At 43.0% G+C, this 17,901-nt stretch overlaps 1 protein-coding gene across 1 annotated transcript in view; it reads right to left on the bottom strand.

Annotated features, from left to right (window-relative positions):
- The window catches only part of LOC137369572 (peroxidasin homolog), a 705,658-nt gene that overhangs the window by 96,185 nt on the left and 591,572 nt on the right, over window positions 1-17,901 (bottom strand). Inside the window, exons 14-16 of the mRNA XM_068030861.1 lie at window positions 15,308-15,464; window positions 14,614-14,722; window positions 2,306-2,463 (exon numbers count right to left, since the gene is read on the bottom strand). Coding sequence (XP_067886962.1) covers window positions 2,306-2,463; window positions 14,614-14,722; window positions 15,308-15,464 — 424 coding nt within the window. The remainder of the gene's footprint in view (window positions 1-2,305; window positions 2,464-14,613; window positions 14,723-15,307; window positions 15,465-17,901) is intronic.

Here is a 17,901-nt window from a genome sequence, read left to right on the forward strand (position 1 = left end):
TGCTGTTGGTTCGCATAAGTCTATTAGCCAGGCTATCAAAAATCTCCTTGCTCTTCTTTGAATCATGCCATGGGATATTTTAGTTCAATCTGAACTATACCAATTGAGCCATGCTGACAAGCCATGTGCAATGTCAAAAAAAATGTCATGAAGGTAAGTGCTGAGAGAGTGTAAATTAAGGGGAAGTCAGTGGTGACCGGAAGGGACTGATTATAGGAAGAAAACATCTAACTGGGAGTACAGATAGAAACTAAGAGAAGCAGCTGGGATAAAGTAAATATTCCAAGATGCTCCAGGCTCAAACTAATGAAAGGCAAATTCAGGACTGATGTCACAAAAGGGATTGTTTTAATTTTTATCGCCGGGACAAAAAAGAATTGGATGAGGTGTAAAATAGGTTGCCAATTTGCTATCATTTTTACCTGGTGATAAAAGTTAAAATGGCACCTAATGAATGATAAACATGGGGAAAGGAATTTTGGGTAGGTCACTTAGATCATTTAAGAAACAATTGCTGTGATCAGGGATCATAGAGTTTTTTGGATGGATGACTTAGAATGTGTTGAGTGGGTTCCTCATCTATATCTGCTTAGTAATCATGAAATAGTTTATTTTTCACTTTAATACATATGCTTAATATTTGGTGAATATGATTTTTAACATAACTTCAGAGGAAATCATGATTGGTTCAAACATTAATGATCAAAAAAGCAAAATGTTGTTTTAATAATTGTAAATGTAAAAATAATCCTCATTGGTGATGTATTTTATCATTTTGGACATCTCAGCTATGTTTGGCAACCTCTCATTACTTTGGCTCAGATTTTGCAGTTCTAATGTTGGCCAAACTGTTGGCATTCACTGTCATTACTGCACTAAAATTGTCAGCAACTTTAGGACACTCACGAGCACAGAATATCACAGAAATCCATAAGTTGCTGTCTGTGATTCTACAGGCTGAATTTTCCCAGCCCTATGGTGATGGACTGGTAATATAGTGGGGGAAAGAATTGGGAAGGGAGTTCGATGCCTTCCCACCGCCAGGGCATATTTCCAGTGGTGGGAACATCGGTGGTGCAGCTGTCCACCAGGCGGCCAACTGACCCACTTAAGCATCCAATTAAGGGCCACTTTCTGCCCCCATCAGCATTATGCCTGCGCTGGGAGGGCCAGCTGCAGTGTGTGGAGACCACTAGGTAAACCCTGGCATCCTCCCAGCGGGTTCTGGGGGGACCCTCCTTTAATGCCGCTCCAAGGTCCATGGAGGGGGCCCCCACCAGCGGCAATGGCCGCCACCCCCCTGGCTATGGCGCTGCTGCTGGAATATGCCCCACCCACCCCAGATTGCCAGGGCCTGGGTGCTCAACGAAACTTACCTGGTCTTCGAGGGTGCCTTGGCATTGAGGCATCCTTTCTTACATGCTGCAGCCTCAACAGTGGTCACCACTAGCAGTGGCACTGGCAAGGCTGCTGAGCTGACGGTCTTCTGATTGGACCAGAAGCTCTTGGGGGGTGGGACAGCAGCCTGGGCAGTGGCCTGTTTTTTTGGCTGCCACTGGTAAAATAACACCCCAGGGGTCCCGTTGCCCACCAGCATAGGACTGGCTTCTGCTTTCAGTTCCAGCAACAGAACTTCACAACTTGTGAGAAAATACAGTCCTATGATTCTCCAGAGGTGGCACTGTTGAAGTCCCCTCAGACTGCAAACAAGGGGAAATCTTTAAATTGATGAGAACATCTAGTCATAAGCTGTTAGTCTCGCTGTAAAAACCCTTAAAAAAATTACACCTTGTTGAATGAGGTGTAACTAGGTTTTTAATGGTGTACTAAGATTGTAATTACTGTTAAACACCCTCACTGGCTCTGAAAAGCTAATTTTATTTTTGTGACATGTCAAATTTCTCCATTTTGATAACCATTCACATTTCTAAATTTTTTTTAAAGTTTCATTATCTTTGATTTCAGATAGAAGCTAAAATAATCATAATCTTTTATTTTGCTATATCAAATTTTAAATTAAAAGCAAAGGGATTTAGTGCCTTTAACTTCCTGGTTTGCTGTTTGTGAGAATACTTCAATGTGATTGGCTGCTTATCCTGCTGTCCAACATCACTGTTGAGGAATGCCTGGAGACCCCTTTGACTTGTTGCCAGATTTAAACTGCCATCGGGAAAAGGGACGTCTACACCACAAAAATTGCTAGATCTTTATGGGCAGCTTTGTTTGAGGTCAGCAGCAAGCTCCATTGCTTCGCTGCTGACCGCGATATCCAGGCCTATGCTTCTCTTTTAACATGGGACCATACCTATGTCATTGAAGTCCACAGTTAAGCCTTGCTTGACATGGTTCTGTATAAGCTGCAAAGTCCGCTCAAAGATCTCTCCTGCTCTTGCTGTCTCCACAGTGAAGGGATCCCGTGGATAACGGAACAAAGCCAGCAGGTCATTTGGACTAAGTGGTCGTCTAGAAAGAAAATGTACAAGAAAAGTCAGGCAGTGTCTCAATGCAATGCAGATAGAACTGTCTAATTATTAATACTATTTAAACCATGTAATTCCTTTAGAACTGCAGTTTTTCAGATTTTAAATACAGTAAAAGGCATTTTTGATCCATTTGCCTCAAATCAATTACAGTCCAGCAACAATGTAATGACAGGATTCACTTCACAATTCGGCATCAAAACTACACCTGTGGCTATCAAATTTGGATTTTCTCAGCTTTTTTTAATTCTTTCATGGGATGTGGGCATCGTTGGCAAGGCCAGCATTTGTTGCCCATCCCTAATTGCCCTTGACAACTGAGTGGCTTGCTAGGCCATTTCAGAGGGAAGTTAAGAACCAACCACATTGCTATGGGTCTGGAGTCACATGTAGGCCAGACCAGTTGAAGACAGCAGACTTCCTTCCTTAAAGGACATTGGTGAACCAAATGTGTTTTAACAACAATTGAAGATAGTTTTATGGTGCCATTACTGAGACTAGCTCTCAATTCTAGACTTATTTTTTAGCAATTAATTGAATTTAAATTCCAGCAGCTGCCATGGTGGATTTGAACCAGTGTCCCCATTGCATTAGCCTGGGCTGTTCGATTACTAGTTCAGTGACTTTACCACTATGCTACTGCCTCCCCGGGATGTGTACTTTTCTAACCTTTTTTCTTTGCTTTGCAAATATGGGTGTTTTGAAAAGCTCAACAAAGCAATTTTTCAAAAAAGCTTAGCACACTATTAATAAAATTCTATTAATTAGGAACCAAAATTATCGACCTGATTATAACCCTACCTGCCCAGGTGCGTAAGCCTTTAAAATTGCAAAAATTGATTTGCCGACCCATGGGAAACAGGCGTATGCCTAATAAATACATGCAAATCAGGGTCCCATGATTTACTTTTTGTTCGATAAAGGTATCAAGTAATATCGATTAATGATGTGTAAATGAAGTGGAAGTACAGATCAGCCATGATCTGACTAAATGGCAGAACAGGTTCGAGTGGCTGAATGGCCTACTCTTGTTCATATGTTCCATTTAGTTATTTTAACTGGGCATAATTATCAGACAACTCACTCAGTAAAAGCTCAAGGGATTGGTCTCAGAAACTGACAGACAATAGTTTAGTTTAGTTTAGTGATACAGCACTGAAACAGGCCCTTCGGCCCACCAAGTCTATGCTGACCATCAACCACCCACTTATACTAATCCTACACTAATTCCATATTCCTACCACATCCCCACCTGTCCCTATATTTTCCCTACCACCAACCTATACTAGGGGCAATTTCTAATGGCCAATTTACCTATCAACCTGCAAGTCTTCGGCATGTGGGAGGAAACCCACGCAGACACAGGGAGAACTTGCAAACTCCACACAGGCAGTACCTGGAATTGAACCCAGGTCGCTGGAGCTACGAGGCTGCGGTGCTAACCACTGCCCCACTGTGCCGCCCTATAGTTGCTAAAGACTTTAAAGGGGAACTTACCTGAAGCCAGAAGTTTACCGAGATGCTTGTGCTGCACAACTTATTGAATTTCCGAACATTGGTAAGCTGCTACATGATATTGTTCCTACTTTTTGCTTTTACTCACTCTGACTAAGAACTCTGCTAGTTGTGACTCCCAATATTGCTTATGTACTCTGGTTGAAGTAACAGTTGGAGGAAGAGGAGCAACAGCCTCACCAACCAGACTGAGGAGCGTCTCAGCCTGTTAGAGCACTAAAGGTGACGTAGCAGCTAGAGAGGCCGGGAATCAGTTAATACATAAGCCCTGTTTTTAATGTTCTCAATCCACTAGACTGAAATGTGACAAAAAAAACCCTCTGTTTTAATAATTGTTGTTGTCTCCTTCCCCACTCCCTTCATTCTGCATTAAAGAACAGAGAAACTATTCTGCCAACCTCTATCAGTGACATTCTGGGCTGAATTTTATGAGCCCTCTGGTGTTGGGGCTCGTGGCAGGGGGACCTGGAAAATTCTTCCGATGAGACCCGCCACGTCCTGAGAAGACTCGTCGTATTTTACTGGCGGCAGCAAGGCCTCGGTGCGGTCCCTTCATTTTAATATTAAAATTAAGTTTAATAAATGCAAATTAACTTACCTTGTCCCAGCTTCCGTCCCACACAGATATTCCAGCCGCCACCCATAACTCCTGTGACTTCAGAACTCTGTATGGAGTTCCAAGGGGTGACACTGGTGGGGAGGGGGGAGCAGTGAGATTATCAGTGCAGGAGGGGGGAGGGAGCAGGAAAAAAAAAAGTTTTTGGCTGTGGAGAATAGTGGGAAGGGGTTAAAGGCCAAATGTTACGAGGTTGGGGGGGCAAGTTTGAGTTGGGAATAAAGTTCATTTTGTTGATATTGCCCCTAAAACAAACATTGGGGCAGGGGGGTGGGGGGGGGGGGGGGGGGGGGTGGTGGTTGGGTGGTGGAGGGGGTTGCTGGGAAAGGGCCTCCAGTATTTACTTAAATTTGTACAAACAATGCACCACAATATAACTTTCAAAATTAACATTTCTTCTAAGGGCTTGAAGGCCTTTAAAAATGGGCCACCCCCGATGATGTTATTGGGGGTGGCCATTCCGCTCCCTTCATTTAAATGAGCCCTCAATCGAAATATCGTGGGGGCTCAGCAGCGGCAAGATCCGTGTGCGCCGTGCCTTCTTTTAAGCTCGCTGCTGAGTACGGTGGTGAGCTTATAAATTTCAGCCCTCTGAATACAGACCAGCTCCAATGAAAAGAGACTAGACAGCAAATTTCCAAAAGTGAAAAGGGCAATGAATTTATTTACAAACAGAAGATTGAACTAAAATCTTTTGACACTTAAGTGCTCAACCCGTAGTACTTTTCTTGCATAATAATATTTAAAAAAATAGGAGCAGGAGTAGGTTACTGTGCGGCCATGCAGTTTGGAGGGAATATTGCTCACAACCCTCTGAGTGACGAAATTTCTCCTCAGCTATGTCCAACATGGCTGTCCCTTTATCCAGAGCTAAGCCCCCTAGTTCTCGACTCTCTAGCCACAGGAAACATCCTCTCAGTAACTACTCTGTCAAACCTGCTCAGAATCTTATATGTTGCAATGGGATTACCTCTCATTCTTCTAAATTCCAGAGAATATAGGCCCATTCCACTCAATCGCTCCTCATAGGACAACCCCCCCACCCCCTCATCTGAGTAATCAATGTAAAGAACCTTCCTTGCCCCACCTCTAAGGGGCGGCACAGTGGCGCAGTGGTTAGCACCGCAGCCTCACAGCTCCAGCAACCCGGGTTCAATTCTGGGTACTGCCTGTGTGGAGTTTGCAAGTTCTCCCTGTGTCTGCGTGGGTTTCCTCCGGGTGCTCCGGTTTCCTCCCACATGCCAAAGACTTGCAGGTTGATAGGTAAATTGTATATTATAAATTGCCCCTAGTATAGGTAGGTGGTAGGGAAATATAGGGACAGGTGGGGATGTGGTAGGAATATGGAATTAGTGTAGGATTAGTATAAATGGGTGGTTGATGGTCGGCACATTCGGTGGGCCGAAGGGCCTGTTTCAGTGCTGTATCTCTAAACTAAACCAAACTAAGTAGATCCTTCCTTAGGTACGGAGACCAAAACTGTACAGTCACAGATCTGTACAATTGCATCAAGATTTCCTTGTTCTTGTACTCCAGTTCCCTTGCAATAAAAGGACAATATGCCATTTGTCTTCCTAGTTGCTTGCTGTACCTGCATAATAACTTTCTGTGTTTCCTGTACCAGGACACCCAAATCTCTCTGAGTTCAGATGCAAGGTTGTTGACCTGAAATGTTAATTCTGTCTCTCTCTCCACAGATGCTGCCAGACCTGTTGAGTATTTCCCGCTTTTTCTGTTTCAATTTCAAATTTCCAGCATTCGCAGTACCTTGCTCTTGTAACAACATTTCATAGTTCCACACCATTTAAAACAAAATTCTGTTTTTCTATTCTTCCTGCCAAACTGAATAACCTCACATTTCCCCACACTATAATCCATCTGCCACCTTTTTACCCACTCACTTAACCAGTCTATATCCCTTTGCAGACTCTTTGGCTGGATTTTCAAATTGGGGTTGGAACTCTTGCCCGGATAATTTCAGGTTCCTGATCTTGCGTCCCACCAGTATCCCTGATGAGATGCGTTTTTAAATTCAAAGTTGGCCTTGGGTCAAGTTCGATGCCCAACCAGCAGCGTTGGGAGCAACTTGGAGGTAGGGCATGGATCTGGAGGACCCTTTCAAGAGGCATGTGTCAGCCATGACTGGGCTTGCTGTCTGGTGAGGACATCTCACAGGAGAGTGCTGAATGGGCTGGCATCCACGGGCAGCACCAAAGCTTTCCAATGCCTCTCTTGAGGCGTTGGTGGAGGCAGTTGCCATGAGGCGAGAAATTCTCTTCACGGCTTCCAGTAGAAGAAAGGCACCTCAGGAGACCAAAAGGACCTGGATGGATGTCTCCATAGAGGTCAGCAGTAGAGCTGGATATGACTGGATGTGGAAAGGATATTTCCTCTTGTGGGTGAGTCCAGGACTAGGGGGCACTGTTTTAAAATTAGGGGTCGCCCTTTTAGGACAGAGATGAGGAGAAATAATTTCTCTCTGACGGTTGTGCGACTTTGGAACTCTCTGCCTCAGAAGATGGTGGAAGCAGTGACATTGAATATTTTTAAGGCAGAGGTAGATATATTCTTGTTAGGCAAAGGAATCAAGGGTTATCCGGGGTAGATGGGAGTGTGGAATTCGAAACACAAACAGATTAGCCAAGATCTAATTGAATGGCGGAGCAGGCTCGAGGGGCCGAATGGCCTACTTCTGCTCCTAATTTGTATGTTCGCATGAAACTAAAATTCACCTGCTGAAAATTGGCCTGGAGTAAAAATCATGGCCTAGATCTAGAAAGCCTGAATGGTGGCACTTTGCTTATCTGCTGAATTGGAGGCTTCCTTCCTCCCACCTCCCCCACCACCCCCCCAGTGGATAACAGAGATTGGCAGTTAATCAGTGTTTCACTGGAATGGAGCAGCTGTATACAGCAAGAAAAAGGAATGCACAGATCAGCTGTTCAGAGACACTGGAGGACACGTGTGCATTGTGCTCTTATAAATAATTTGTCAGTTCAAAAATAACTCAATATAATGGGTGGAAATAAAATGTAAGGAGAGTATAATGCAAAAGGCTCCTCTTCTCCCTCCAGAAAAGCTGATCACTGTGCTCCTCTCTTTCACAGCTCTTTACTGTACTGTAACTTGTTCTCCTTAACTATAAACACCAAGAAAACCGTGGTCATGGGACAAGATGTTGCATCTCTGCCCCTGATCACACTAAATAACACCCCACTGGAAGTGGTTAGCAAATTCTGCTATCTTGGGTCCACGGTGACAGACAATCTATCCCTTGATGCACAGCTCGATACATGTATAGGGAAAGCAGCTACCACCGTTGCCCGACTCGTGAAACGTGCATGGGATAACACCAAGCTGACCCTTAGAACCAAGCTGATATTTTAAAAAGCCTATGTTTTCAGCACTTTGCTATATGGCTGTAAAACATGGACAACTTACATCTACCAGGAATAAAAGCTCAATAATTTCCATCCTTGCTGTTTGCGGTGCTGTCATGCAGGCCCCCACCTGCCAAGGCTGAGGCACACATTATTTCGCCACATGAACATTAAAACTTAAAATTGTGGCTGGGAAGAAAAGAGCATCTATCACAAGGAATTGCCAAGCCCCTGACTGGAAAGACATTTGCATGCTAGCAGACAGTGTTGGAACAAGGGACCCTTGTCCTTGCTTACCCAATACACAAAATAAGTGGTCAGACTAGTTTTAGTCACATGACTAACTGACTGTTGGAGTTTTTTTAATTTTAACTTGCTGAAAGAAAGAAATTCAGAAAGCTCTTGGTTCCTGGACTGAAAAGACCTTTCTCCTGTCTGCTCTCATCTCACTCTCACCAGCTTCGGAAACGATTGAAGACATATGAACCCCAAGAGAGAAAAGTCTCCGACAGTGAACAAGGTTTAAGAAGAATACTGGGCTCCAATCAAAAGCAAGACTACCTACAATCACGGACTACAGCGAACTCGAAGCACAGTAAAAACCCCTCTTCAGAGATTGCCTCAAATTATTTTACTTTATTTTCTCTTCTCTTTTCTGTCCCTATTTGCATGTGCATATCATGTATGCATGCTAGCGTGGGACACAACGTGTATCCGTAGGCTTTTACCATATTAGAGTTTAAGCTTACGTTTTAATAAATTTCACTTTTCTTCTTTAAACCTGATGTGATCATTTCTTTGCGTTATAATTGGAAAAAGGTGAACAAGGATTCACCAAGGGGGAACTCAAAACACAGCGTGGTTAAAAATTAAACACTGTTACAATAAGACCAGGTGAAGACAATAAAAGACCCCTAGACACCTTTTTCACCTGGTCATAACAGGCGTATTATGGGTATATCCTGGCAGGACAAAATCACAAATGCAGCAGTCCTCTCAAAGGCAGAGTTCCCAAGTGTGTTGGCACTAATCAAACAGAGGAGACTTTGGTGGACTGGACAAGTCTGCAGGATAGAAGATGGCTGCATACCCAAGGACCTTCTGTGTGATGAGGTAGCCAGGGCCAGACAACCAGTGGGGCGCACTAAGCTTCGCTTCAAGCATGCTTGCAAGCATGACATAAAGGCACTAAATATCAACTATCTCACCTGGGAATTACTAGCTGGCGAAAGAAGGAAATGGTGGCACATCCTGTGGACTGGTCTGCACTACCACAATGACCAGTTGCTACAGCAGCTTGGCAACAGGTGCCACTGTCCAAAACAACAACTCACAACGTCACTTGGCAGCTTCATGTTCAGCACTTGTGGCAGAACCTGCCTCTCAAGGATTGGCCTTCACAGCCATCAGCAAAGGTGCACCAAGAGAAGACTAATCTAAATGGTTTATTTGCTGCGTGTCCATCATCTTTCATAGATGGAAGGATGCCAACCATTATTAACTACTGTGCAATCTGCTGATCTCCTGCCTCCCCAGAAAATTCTCAAAAATAAATAAGAATGTATTTAGTTGGGGTGCAGATAATCAATATTATACTATACCTTATTTACCTTTCGAGAGTCCCGCTATAGTTATATCTGATGGGCATCAAATGTAACAGAAAGCAGTCATGAAAAGTGCACACATGATTAAAGAGAGGCTAATCTCTGAGTCACAGTTATATAAGTTTTGTCAGCTTGGCTGCTGGCAGATTGCCTCATGATAGTCAACTAATTAAAATTCACCTCACCTCATTATAAATAGGTCCCTGGCTGATTGCTTAAAGATTCAGGTCTGGAAATTTCTGTGTAGGCAAATCCCAGAAGTCGGACTCAAAATTACATGCATTTCTGTGCCTATTGTGTCGATGTCAAGTTACACTGAAATTATCTTCCAATCCTATTAACATATGCTCGAAATGTGAAATGAATGCAAATCAGTGTAACTAGCCAGCATGGTTTGAATGCAATTGGAGCAGAAGCAATGGAGACTCAAGATGTTCGGGTGAAGAACTACAAAAGTGGGGGATTCTTTTTCCCTTCGAGTAAAACTGGAGGGTGCAAAATAAATAGCACACAACTCTCTGTCATAAAGGTTATAATTAATTCATGTTACGATCAGGTGAGGAGAGGTCGAAAGGCTCCCCACTTGTTCCTCTCCTTGTTTGATTGCAACAGGCTTTATTTCTTTTAAGCAGTGGATGTGCTTGCCAATTCAGTGAGCATTTAACCCTTTTAGGTGCTATGACCTGAAAATAACCAATCAAACAGGTTTTCTTGAGTTTAAACAAGAAAGAGGCTAGTTTCTTGTACTTCCAATCAAAACCCAAACTAAGTAAAAATAATAAACTGCACTCCAACTTTCACACACACACACACATGAGAATCATACACACACACAAATAGGTTACAGAATGATGAAGAGTAGATTGGTTGGATTAGAGTCCAGAACAAACAAAAGAATATATGATATGTGGAGTCTGGTAATTCAGTGGTCTTCCAACTGAACTCATAGTCCTGAAGTTTCTGGCTGGTAGAGGTGGCCACATGGTTCAGGATTTTCTTGGAGACAGTGATATAGAAGGCTTTATCCTCAGAGCCTCTGTCTGCAGCAAAGATAGACTTGGATGTTATGCAGCCTGCAGACAGGGTTCAAACTTACTGCAGTGCCTGGAGAGAGAGAGAGAGAGAAAGAGAGAGAAACCATTGGGTCCTGCACTGGATAAAACTCGGAAACTTGTCTGATGTGTCCAAACGAAACGTCAAGTTTTCACCTAAATGGAGAGACTGTCACATGATTGTCCCAGTGTATTCTATTTTGCAATTTAATGAGAGGCAAGTCTAGGAATTCCAATCTCTCTCAGGTCTTATTGTTTGAATGATTACCCTTTGAGGTTCATCTCCACTAGTGTTAATGTCCAAGATAGCTTTGAATGTCTTGTTAACGAATGTGATACCAGATAGCTCTTTCAAACTGCTCAAGCCATTGTTGTGGATGAGGGTTATTCAGACGTGCGTCTCCACCTTAATACATTGGAATGTGAGGTATTTCAATGCAAATTGTGCTGGCCATCTTAGCTGCTTCCTTTTTAAATGTTGAATTTAGGTTTCCAACTTTCTTTTTAAAAGTCCAATTTAGGTTTTCAACCAATGAATTAAAAATCATCATTCAACACAGCACGTTCATGACATCATTTACATTGCTTTGTAAAGAGACTCCAAATTCTTCTGAAGTCTGCAGGAAGAGGGCCTTCAACTTTGCAGAAGACAACCTGCTGGATATGATGAAAGGAAAACAGGATGGGATGTGCAGCTCCCCCAATTCTAAGCCCTCACATGCGATTAGGAGACAAGTAAGAAAGGATATGGCACAGACATTGAGTGCCACATCCATAGCATACAGGATAGTGGAGAAATGCTGTAAAACATTTAACTATCTGATCAGAGCAGGAAAGGTAAGACACATGCAGAGAGACATGGACAACATTTGGACTCGGGCTGAGAAGTGGCAAGTAACATTAACATTGATACTGTGGCTACAAGAGCAGGTCAGAGGCCGGGTATTCTCCTGACTCCCCAAAGCCTCTGTACCATCTACAAGGCATAAGTCAGGAGTATGATGGAATACTCTCCAGTTGCATGGATGAGTGAAGCTCCAACAATACTCAAAAAACTCAACACCATCCAGGCCAAAGCAGCCCACTTGATTAGCCCTCCATGCACCACTTTAAATATTCACTCCTTCCACCACTGGCACGCTGTGGCTGCAGGGTGTTCCATCTACAGGATGCACTGCAGTAACTCACCAAGGTATCTTCAACAGAACCTCCCAAACCAACAACCTCTATTGCCTAGAAGGACAAGGGTAGCAGGCACATGGGAGCAACACCACCTGCAAGTCTGCTCCAAGCTACATACCATCCTGACTTGGAAATATATTGTCGTTTCTTCTTCATGGCTGGGTCAAAATCCTGGAACTCCCTCGCTAACATCATTATCCGTGTACCTTCACCATATGGACATCAGTGGTTCGTGAAGGCAGCTCACCACTACCTTCTCAAGGGCAATTAGGAATGGACAATAAATATTGGTCTTTCCAGCAATGCCACAGCCCATGAATGAATTTAAAAAATCTCATGATGCTCTCCCTTTATTCTTCTCTCACTGTGTGAACCAGACTCACATCTTTGAGGCAGAATTAGTTGATCAATGACCTTGCAGCTGAACCTCCTGGAAAAATGAATACTAGTAGCACCTTCAATTGCTCTTGTTTTCAAATCCCTCCATGGCCTGGCCCCTCCGTATCTCTATAATCTCCTCCATCCCTACAACTCTCTGAGATTTCAGCACTCCTCCAATTCCTGCTTCTCGTACATCCTGATTTTAATCACTCCACATCTGGTGGCCATGCCTTAAGCTGTCTAGGCCCTAAGCTCTGGAATACCCTCCCTATATCTCTCTGCCTCTCTACTTCTCTTTCCTCTTTAAGATGCTCCTTAAAACCTATCCCTTTAACCAAGCTTTTAGTCATCTACCCTCCTTATATGGCTCGGTGTCAAATTTTGTTTGATAACACTTATGTAATACCTTGGGACATTTTACTACATTAAAGGTGATATATAAATACAAGTTGTTGTTGTTCCACATATTTGAATGGCGGCAAGTCCACTTTTTTTCTAGGTGCAGAGGATCATTGCCCATGTTTTGTCATCTACAACCCAATGAGTTACTTGACTACTTTCCTTGAAGAGTACCGGAAAGGAATAATTCCTGAGGATGAAGGCATCAAGCCAACTTCTAGGAGATGTGGCACTGATGTTTATTACAACTGGTCACACACAGTTTAGACATTCAATAGCTGGGACCTTTTTTTTTAATTAAGAAAGTTAAAGGAGTTTGCTGTAAGAGCTTAAAATGCAACATACACACCATTAATTGCACCCTGTGATTTGGACAATCCAACTGGATGGGCTTATCACACTATTGCCTTGCTGTCTTTCCAAACTGTATGAATTCCTCACCACTCCTCAAAAATGTGTCACTTATCTGATGCATCCATGCTGGCTGGCAACCTGGTTGATAGTAACATAGTTCCCTGTGACTGCCTGAAATGAACAAGTTGCGTAAAAGTTGAGTGCCACGGCAACATTTACTGTCACAGGCTGAGCTGTGATTTTGGCTGATGATTTTGGCTGGAGGTCTTGATGTAGAAACTATTAGAATTCTCCTTTCACTTCTCTGATGAAATGTCCTCTTCTCATACATCACTGAGTTCTTCATATGATGTGTATGGCTTGTAAATTCTTTGGGGAAAGGATAAGGCCTTGTAGGGCACTTTCCCCTTAAAAAGGTGCCTCGTGCTGCTTTCCTCCATCCTATTCGGCTACTCCTGCTCCATTAAAATAGAGAACAAGTGAATATCCATTAGGAATACAAGAGCTCTTATGCAGAACCGCTCACTGGCTTACTGCAGGCAAAGGGAAACAATATCCCAATGGTCGCACAGGCTATCAGGTTGTCAGAGGCAAGGATAGCCTAGTCCAGATGCAATTCAAAAAAACAAGAGCTCAAAAATCTCTTCTGTAACTCAAGTAATCACTCTTCAAAGCTTCTTCAGGTTGCAGGTTCCAAACAAAGCACATCTGCCAGTATGAGCCTACATCACTTTAATTTAATTCTACATTCCATTTGGTGTATTGATGACACAAGACATGGGCTTTATCCACTTCTACGCTGTTCTTTTTTATTTATTAAAATGAATGCTGGGCAGTATTGGCACATAAATTACAGTGTGTTGCAGACCCACCTGGAAATAGCCGTGCAGCCATTAGGGGTCAAAACATGCATTAAGGGGTCCAGCCCAATATTTAGATCTCAAAATGTTAAAGCTTGATTTCAGTGCCAATGAAAAGCTGGAAGTGGCATGTAAAATCAGGACACATAAACCTCTGACTGATATCTACCGCCAGCCTTCCAGAATCTCTCTGTGTATCAAAATCACTTCATCAGTGAAGCAGAGATTAGTAAAGTTGTCAAATATTAATAACATCCAATTTACATACACAGTACAAGAAGCTCATTCATAGATACAACTTATGTCAACTAGATGCACCTCAAATAGTAATATATTTTATAGCAGTATTTTATTTTTCCAACTCGTTTTGAGTTTAATTGCACAGACTTTCATCAAATTACTTTCATTTATCCAGTGATCAGCTGAGCTGTGCAGACCAAGGTTTGATCTCTGGTCAATGCTGAGTTAGTTGCTCTCAGCCAGGACACCAGTAAGGATGCTACAATTGGCCTCAATGCCTTAGATTAAGAAAAGTAAAAAATAGCCATAGTTCCCAATTCTAATAGTTATCCAATGACTGCTGCTGGAAACTTGTATGTGTGGTTGTCATGCCGAGAATAGGATCAGGTTCACCTGTGATATCTGCCACAGTTAAATAGCCTGCTGATACTCACCATCATTGCACAGCTGGTGTCCATCATCTATGGAATCATACCCAACAAGTAATCAACACCTCAAGAAAATGAGGAGAGGGAGTGGGAAGAAAATTGGTGAAAGAAAAATAGCCTACTTGTTAAATAATTTCTTGCGTGTGGAATTAATTGCACTGTCAATGCTATTAATAGCTTCACGAATGGAAGACTCAACAAAGTTGTCACCAGTCCGACCCCTCTCCGGAACTGTGAGGGAAAAAAAACAAGTCGGAAAGAAATGAAGCATTCATACATACAAAAGGGCTCAGATATTTCAATCATTGTATGTGGAAGAAGTACTCCTGATAGTAACACTTCACACAGTAATGTCAAGGTGATAAGAGAAATCCACAATGCTGCTGTTTACCATGACCCTGGATAAGGCAACAATCCATGAGACTCATACAAAGAAATGAGATTTCAGTTACACTAACCATTTACCTGATACTCTAGCTTCTACTAGGAAAAGATAAAGCCAGATAGAAGCTCTTATTATCTCCACAATGACAAAATAGTCTGCTCAGGGCACTGTAACTATAGGTATCCAACCATACTTGGGAGGAAAAGAAAACCAAAAGTAAACTTTCCAAAGATCTTTATCCCATGCAGAAACTGAAAACCTCATTGCATAGATAAATAATCACCAAAAGTCCATAGTACATACTCACATATGTTTGCAGTTATTCTCAACAGACTCATATGGCACAATTATAATCAATAACATTAAAACAATAAAGAAAATGAATTAATCTGAGATCAAATAGATGCACTATTGAAAAAGAAAACACTTACCAGTCACTCTTAGCAGCATATTTGTTGTTGCTTGGCCAATCATGTTCCGTGCAGCACACTCATACCTTCCTTCATCTGCTTGCCCAATATCCCTGATATCAAGTGTCCCTTCTGCATGAACATGGAACTTCCCACTTTCTGTAATTTGAACTCCATCCTGTTCAATAAACATATTTATTTCTAAGATACTGGCAAACCCTATTTCTGCAACAAATGTTATATTTTCATTGAACACTTTTCCCTGTAGAACATCAATTTTTCCTTCACAAAATTAAGTTCCATAAAGGAAGGAAAAAGTTCATCTTCTACCAAGAATAGCTGCCAGCAACAAGTTCATTTGTATGTGAAAACAAACAAGGAACAAAACATTTATAACCATTAATTTCTGAAGCAGCAATAAATAGACACTCTTTGGAACCCATTAAAAGGGAAACCATGGATATGTTATCTCCCATGGAGTTCCTGTTTGGTGGTAAATATTGGGCTGGATTTTCCTCCATTCTACCACACAAGGCTGTGTGCTACAGCAGAGGATAATCAGACTGGCAAGCCTACTGGTACATCGCATTCTTTATATTCACTGACATGAAGTTCCTTCACTCCACTTCTGTGGGTAGTAGGACACCTGAGCTCAGACTGCCTCAGGAGGTGGATTACCTGCTGCAGAATTCCCTGTCTCTGACCTACTCTTGTAGCCACAGTATTTATGTGGCAGCTCCAGTTACATTTCTGGTCAATGTTAACCCCCAGGACGTTGATATAAAGGATGTAAAGGTTATTAGGGAGGCAGGACTTGGATACCTAATTTTCCTCTCTGTCACGGCCATTGCCAAGTCCAATGACCACCAGGAAAGTGGTGATAGTACATGCTGCTGCAGCAGCGACAAACCCTCTCTAAGAACGTTGGAGGAAACTGCCTTAGAGTGGGCTGTTCTGTTTCACTTCAGGCACTTTAGCTCTTTGGTGTGGGCCCTTTGCTCATGGAAAGCCTTGTTTGAAATTTTAGAAATGAATCTTAAGGGATCTCCTGGTCCTTTATATGTGGCTCACTCACAATTGTGGTGCCATGGTGGGTGTCTCACTGCAGTAGTGCAGAATTTTGCTTTCTGACAGCAGTGAGCTTCCTCTTGGCAATAAAGATCCCACCCTGCATAGATAATCATCCCAGGCACAGGAAAATGGCTGTGTGACATGGCCAGATTGTATTGGCAGATGCATGTCCCAACCTGACCCTTATCTGCAGGGAAACTGCCAAAAGGAAAATTCAGCCTATTCCCAAGATTCTCTTCAAGTACTAGCAGATCTTTCATGGTATTGTTCATGGGTGATTTAAGTCTGAAGCATGGTTGTGATTAATTACTAAACTAGCCTGTCTCTTTAAGGCCAGTACTCAGATACTTCCTGTGGGGAAGTATCTAAATGGGACCTGAAGTCAATCAAAGTTTAATTGATCTTTGGGAGGGGAAGCGTGCAAACTGTCAAGCACTTGTAAATTTCTGGGTTAAAGCCAAAACAAAGTTGCATGCCTTTCCTTTTATGAATACTTTTGAACTTTGAACTATGAAATCTGGTGTGGGATAGATGCGCACTAGATACAAGATCATATGGGGCCGACTTTCCTGTAGAATGCATCTAGGGAACACTTATTCTCAGGCACAAAGTACAGGAAATTCTGATTGTTATTCTGATGGCATGCTACTGAAAGCTTATTTAAATATTAAGGTTAGTGAAGAGGACTCTCAAAGTCATAGGAAGTTGAGTATTACCTTTGAGAGTGACCTAAAATGCAAAATCCACAAAATCTAAAGCAAGAGAAATAAAGATCTTCAAAATATAACAGTGATCCTGTAAGGAATTTTTATACTGAATGTTTGAAGAATTACAGATAGTGAGGGACTATGAGTCTTTCAAAGTGTTCACCAAAATAAACTTATTTTCAGGCCTAAATTTTATGCGACCTTTGGGGTTGGGCTCGGAGGCAGAAAGGCTGGTCAGTGACGGGAAAGGTGGCAGACAGGCTGCCTGCCCGGAACCCTATTGAGCCACAGACAGTCCTCTTCCTGTCTGCACTGGCACTTTACGTTCCACTGTGTGGGGAGACTGCCCGGTAAAAGCTAGCGGCCCCCAGTGGGCTCTGGGGGTAGGGGTACTCCTCTTTGGGCACTCTTTGGCCTACAGAAGGGCCCCCGGGCAGTAACGGCCACCCCATGGCATCGGCACCCTCAGTGACCCCACTGTCCCCACTCGCCGGGCCTGCCTGACTGGCTCCAGTGTCCCCCGTGCTCTCAGTGGCACTGCTGAGGCAGCTGAGCTGCCAGCCATCTGATTGGGGTGGCAGTTCTTGGGGCGGGCCTGGCAACAGCCATTTAATTGGCTGCTGCCCATATAATGCGGCCCCGGGTCCTGCTGCCCGCCAAAGTGTGGTCGCCCCTCCGCTTCTGGCCCAGGTGGCGGGACCCCTGCTGCCTCGGCAAAATCTGGGTCTAAATTTTTGCAAGATGTGGCTTTCAAGTTGTATAGTGAAGAAGAATTTTGTTGATTGAAAGTAACATGGTTAGTGAGTGTGTTGCTGCTTATGATTACCAATGTGACAA

This window comes from Heterodontus francisci, chromosome 5, assembly GCF_036365525.1.
Source record: "Heterodontus francisci isolate sHetFra1 chromosome 5, sHetFra1.hap1, whole genome shotgun sequence".
Taxonomy (NCBI): domain Eukaryota; kingdom Metazoa; phylum Chordata; class Chondrichthyes; order Heterodontiformes; family Heterodontidae; genus Heterodontus; species Heterodontus francisci.